Here is a 5,000-nt window from a genome sequence, read left to right on the forward strand (position 1 = left end):
GGCCTCCTCCTGTTCCTGTGTAACAGGCTTGAGGGGCTGAATGGCCTCCCCCTGTTCCTGTGTAACAGGCTCGAGGGGCTGAATGGCCTCCTCCTGTTCCTGTGTAACAGGCTCGAGGGGCTGAATGGCCTCCTCCTGTTCCTGTGTAACAGGCTCGAGGGGCTGAATGGCCTCCACCTGTTCCTGTGTAACTGGCTCGAGGGGCTGAATGGCCTCCACCTGTTCCTGTGTAACAGGCTCGAGGGGCTGAATGGCCTCCTCCTGTTCCAGTGTAACAGGCTTGAGGGACTGAATGGCCTCCTCCTGTTCCTGCGAGAGGCTGAGTGACCACCTAATGCTCCTGTGAGGGGCTGAGTGGCCTCCTCCTGACCGATGCATCTGACCGGCTCTTTTTCACCGCAGGCGCCTGCGTGGCCTACTTCCTGACAAAGCGGCGTGAGTACCGCAACGCCATGAACCCCTACAAGAGCCTGAAGGAGCGCGAGGACAAGAAGCTCAGGAGCCGGCGCTACAGGGTCAGTGAGACTGGGGGTCAGGGGTTACACAGGGTCAGTAACAGTGAGGGTCAGGGGTTACATAGGGTCAGTGAGACTGTGGATCAGGGGTTACACAGGGTCAGTGACACCGGGGGTCAGGGGTTATACAGGGGTTGGGTTCATTGGGATTGTGTACAGTGGGAGTGAATGGGAAGGGGTTGGGTCCATTGGGAGTGGGAGTGAATGGGAAGGGGTTGGGTCCATTGGGATTGAGTACAGTGGGAGTGAATGGGAAGGGGTTGGGTCCATTGGGAGTGGGAGTGAATGGGAAGGGGCTGGGTCCATTGGGATTGTGTACAGTGGGAGTGAATGGGAAGGGGTTGGGTCCATTGGGAGTGGGAGTGAATGGGAAGGGGTTGGGTCCATTGGGATTGAGTACAGTGGGAGTGAATGGGAAGGGGTTGGGTCCATTGGGAGTGGGAGTGAATGGGAAGGGGTTGGGTCCATTGGGATTGTGTACAGTGGGAGTGAATGGGAAGGGGTTGGGTCCATTGGGAGTGGGAGTGAATGGGAAGGGGTTGGGTCCATTGAGATTGTGTACAGTGGGAGTGAATGGGAAGGGGTTGGGTCCATTGGGAGTGCGAGTGAATGGGAAGGGGTTGGGTCCATTGGGATTGTGTACAGTGGGAGTGAATGGGAAGGGGTTGGGTCCATTGGGATTGTGTACAGCGGGAGTGAATGGGAAGGGGTTGGGTCCATTGGGAGTGGGAGTGAATGGGAAGGGGTTGGGTCCATTGGGATTGAGTACAGTGGGAGTGAATGGGAAGGGGTTGGGTCCATTGTGATTGTGTACAGCGGGAGTGAATGGGAAGGGGTTGGGTCCATTGGGAGTGGGAGTGAATGGGAAGGGGTTGGGTCCATTGAGATTGTGTACAGTGGGAGTGAATGGGAAGGGGTTGGGTCCATTGGGATTGTGTACAGTGGGAGTGAATGGGAAGGGGTTGGGTCCATTGTGATTGTGTACAGCGGGAGTGAATGGGAAGGGGTTGGGTCCATTGGGATTGTGTACAGTGGGAGTGAATGGGAAGAGGTTGGGTCCATTGGGATTGTGTACAGTGGGAGTGAATGGGAAGGGGTTGGGTCCATTGGGATTGTGTACAGTGGGAGTGAATGGGAAGGGGTTGAGTCCATTGGGATTGTGTACAGCGGGAGTGAATGGGAAGGGGTTGGGTCCATTGGGATTGTGTACAGCGGGAGTGAATGGGAAGGGGTTGGGTCCATTGGGATTGTGTACAGCGGGAGTGAATGGGAAGGGGTTGGGTCCATTGGGAGTGGGAGTGACTGGGCAGGGTTTGTGGGGATTGGGAATGCCGCGGCTCGACCCCTGACCCCGACTGACCCTTGCCCTCTCTCTCTCGATGTCCTTCCAGCTCTTCGGTTCGCGCTCAGCCATTGTGCGTCTCTTCGGCCCCGAGGACCAGCGCCTGTGGGAGGGGGCGAGCGAGGAGCTGATGTCTGACGAGGAGGACAGCCCCCTGGAGCCGGGGGTCTGGGTGGCCCGCACCCCCCGCTTCCGCTCCGCCGAGCTCAGCGATCTCTGCCGCCGCCTCGACGCCAACTCCAAGCACGGCCTGAGGCCCAACCGGGTGCCCGGCCCCCACTCCGACCGGCTGCCCTCCTCCGAGCTGGGGCTCTTCCCCCCTCCTCCCCCCCGACTCCTCTGCCACCGCCTCGGGGAGGGGGAGGAGGAGGGCGAGGAGGCCGAGCCCCACCCCTTTGTAGAGGTCAAGGTGGAGAAGGACGAATGAGGAGGAGGAGGAGGGTGGGGTTTAGGGGCTCGGGGGGTGTTTTGCAGTCGCTCCTTTACTTCCGTGCCCCCTCCTCCCGGAATGGAATATCCGAAACCGTCTCGGAAGCTTCGGGAATCGGCGAGGTGCCGTGATGCCGCCCCTTGTTGAACAGCCGAGCGGCTTCTCCGCGTTCAGGAAGGACATTGCGGGGGTGAGGGATGCGTCCTCACAACTGCACGGGGCGGGGGGGCGGGTGAGCGGAAGAAGGGCCTTTTTCAAATTCATTCACAGGATGTGGGCGTCACTGGCAAGGCCAGCATTTATTGGCCATCCCTAGTTGCCCTTGAGAAGGTGGTGGTGAGCCGCCTTCCTGAACCGCTGCAGTCCGTGTGGTGAAGGTACTCCCACAGTGCTGTTAGGGAGGGAGTTCCAGGATTTTGACCCAGCAACGATGAAGGAACGGCCGATATATTTCCAAGTCAGGATGGTGTGTGTGACTTGGAGGGGAACTTGGAGGTGGTGGTGTTCCCATGCGCCTGCTGCCCTTGTCCTTCTAGGTGGAAGAGGTCGCGGGTTTGGGAGGTGCTGCCGAAGAAGCCTTGGCGAGTTGCTGCAGTGCATCTTGTAGATGGTACACACTGCAGCCATAGTGCACCGGTGGTGGAGGGAGTGAATGTTTAAGGTGGTGGATGGGGTGCCCATCAAGCGGGCTGCTTTATCCTGAATGGTGTCGAGCTTCTTGAGTGTTGTTGGAGCTGCACTCATCCAGGCAAGTGGAGAGTATTCCATCACACTCCTGACTTGTGCCTTGTAGATGGTGGAAAGGCTTTGGGGAGTCAGGAGGTGAGACACGTGCCGCAGAATACCCAGCCTCTGACCTGCTCTTGTAGCCACAGTATTTATGTGGCTGGGCCGGTTCAGGCTCTAGTCAATGGTGACCCCCAGGAAGCTGATGGTGGGGGATTCGGCGACGGTAATGCCGTTGAATGTCAAGGGGAGGAGGTTAGACTCTCGCTTGTTGGAGATAGGCATTGCCTGGCAGTTGTAGGCCTACGCTCTGTTGCAAGGTTCAGAGACACAGGACGCACCCCACCTGCTTCTCTCTCTCTGCGCCATCTTGGTCCTGGAGGGAAGGGGGAGTAGAGAGCCGAGGGGGGAGCATACGGAGGAAAGGCACAACTGGTTGGCAGACAGAAAGCAAAGAGTTGGAATAAACGGCTGTTTTTCCGAGCGGCAGGCAGTGACTAGTTGGGTACCGCAGGGATCGGTCCTAGGACCCCAGCTACTCACAATATATATTAATGATCTAGATGAGGGAAATAGATGTAATATCTCCAAGTTTGCAGATGACACAAAGCTGGGTGGGCGTGTGTGCTGTGAGGAGGATGCCGAGAAACTCCAGTACGATTTGGACAGGTTGGGTGATTGGGCAGAAACATGGCAAATGCAATATAATGTGGATAAATGTGAGGTTATCCACTTTGGTGGCAAAAACAGGAAGGCAGATTATTATCTGAACGGCAATAGATTGGGCGAAGGGGAAGTGCAATGAGACCTGGGTGTCCTTGTGCACCAGTCGCTGAAGGTAAGCATGCAGGTGCAGCAGGCGGTTAAGAACGCAAATGGCATGTTGGCCTTCGTAGCGAGAGGGTTCGAGTACAGGAACAAGGATGTCTTGCTACAGTTGTACAGGGCCTTGGTGAGACCACATCTTGAGTATTGTGTGCAGTTTTGGTCGCCTTATCTGAGGAAGGATGTTCTTGCCATGGAGGGAGTTCAGCGAAGATTCACCAGACTGATACCTGGAATGGCAGGGATGACGTATGAGGAGAGATTGGGTCGATTGGGCTTATACTCGCTGGAGTTTAGAAGAATGAGAGGGGATCTCATTGAAACTTATAAAATTCTAACAGGACTGGACAGACTAGATGCAGGAAGGATGTTCCCGATGGCCGGGGAGTCCAGAACCAGGGGTCACAGTCTAAGGATAAGGGGTAAGCCATTTAGGACAGAAATGAGGAGGAATATCTTCACCCAGAGAGTGATGAACCTGTGGAATTCTCTACCACAGAAGGCAGTAGAGGCCAATTCATTAAATATATTCAAGAAGGAGTTAGATATATTTCTTAAGGCTAAAGGGATCAAGGGATATGGGGAGAAGGCAGGGACAGGGTACTGAATTTGGATGATCAGCCATGATCTCATTGAATGGCGGAGCAGGCTCGAGGGGCCGAATGGCCTACTCCTGCTCCTATCTTCTATGTTTTCCCCCAGCCCGAATGCGACAGCGTTGGTTTCTCAAACACGGGTTGGCGCCACTTTCAAAATGGCGGCTTATGACAGTAGGCGACGGAATCGATCGCCCAAGTATAAAGAAGGACTCGCTTTTCTACAGCTCGCATTTCACCACCTCAGGAAGGCCCAAAGTGCTTCACAGCCAACAAAGGACTTTTTCTGTTGGACGTGTCGTCACTGTTGTAATGTAGGAAACACGGCAGCCGATTTGCGCACAGCAAGCTCCCACAAGCAGCGATCTGAAAATGACCAGATCATCTTGTTTTTAGGTCTTGGTTGAGGGGTAGAGATTTGCCACAGGACACCGGAGAGACTTCTTCGAAATAGTTCCACCTGAGAGGGCAGACGACAGCTCGGTTTTAATGTCTCATCCAAAAGACGGCCCCTCCGACAGTGCAGCGCTCCATCGGTACTGCCCCTCCAACAGTGTGGCGCTCCC

At 55.7% G+C, this 5,000-nt stretch overlaps 1 protein-coding gene across 1 annotated transcript in view; it reads left to right on the top strand.

Annotated features, from left to right (window-relative positions):
* Positions 1–5,000, top strand: part of LOC147118210 (uncharacterized protein C14orf93-like) — a 65,491-nt gene that overhangs the window by 59,060 nt on the left and 1,431 nt on the right. Inside the window, exons 5-6 of the mRNA XM_085984302.1 lie at positions 403–515; positions 1,907–5,000. The exon at positions 1,907–5,000 is cut by the window's right edge and continues 1,431 nt beyond it. Of these exons, the coding sequence (XP_085840428.1) occupies positions 403–515; positions 1,907–2,284 (491 nt within the window). The 3' untranslated portion in view covers positions 2,285–5,000. The remainder of the gene's footprint in view (positions 1–402; positions 516–1,906) is intronic.

This window comes from Somniosus microcephalus, chromosome 4, assembly GCF_052327205.1.
Source record: "Somniosus microcephalus isolate GS21.2 chromosome 4, FLI_Smic_1.0, whole genome shotgun sequence".
Taxonomy (NCBI): Eukaryota; Metazoa; Chordata; class Chondrichthyes; order Squaliformes; family Somniosidae; genus Somniosus; species Somniosus microcephalus.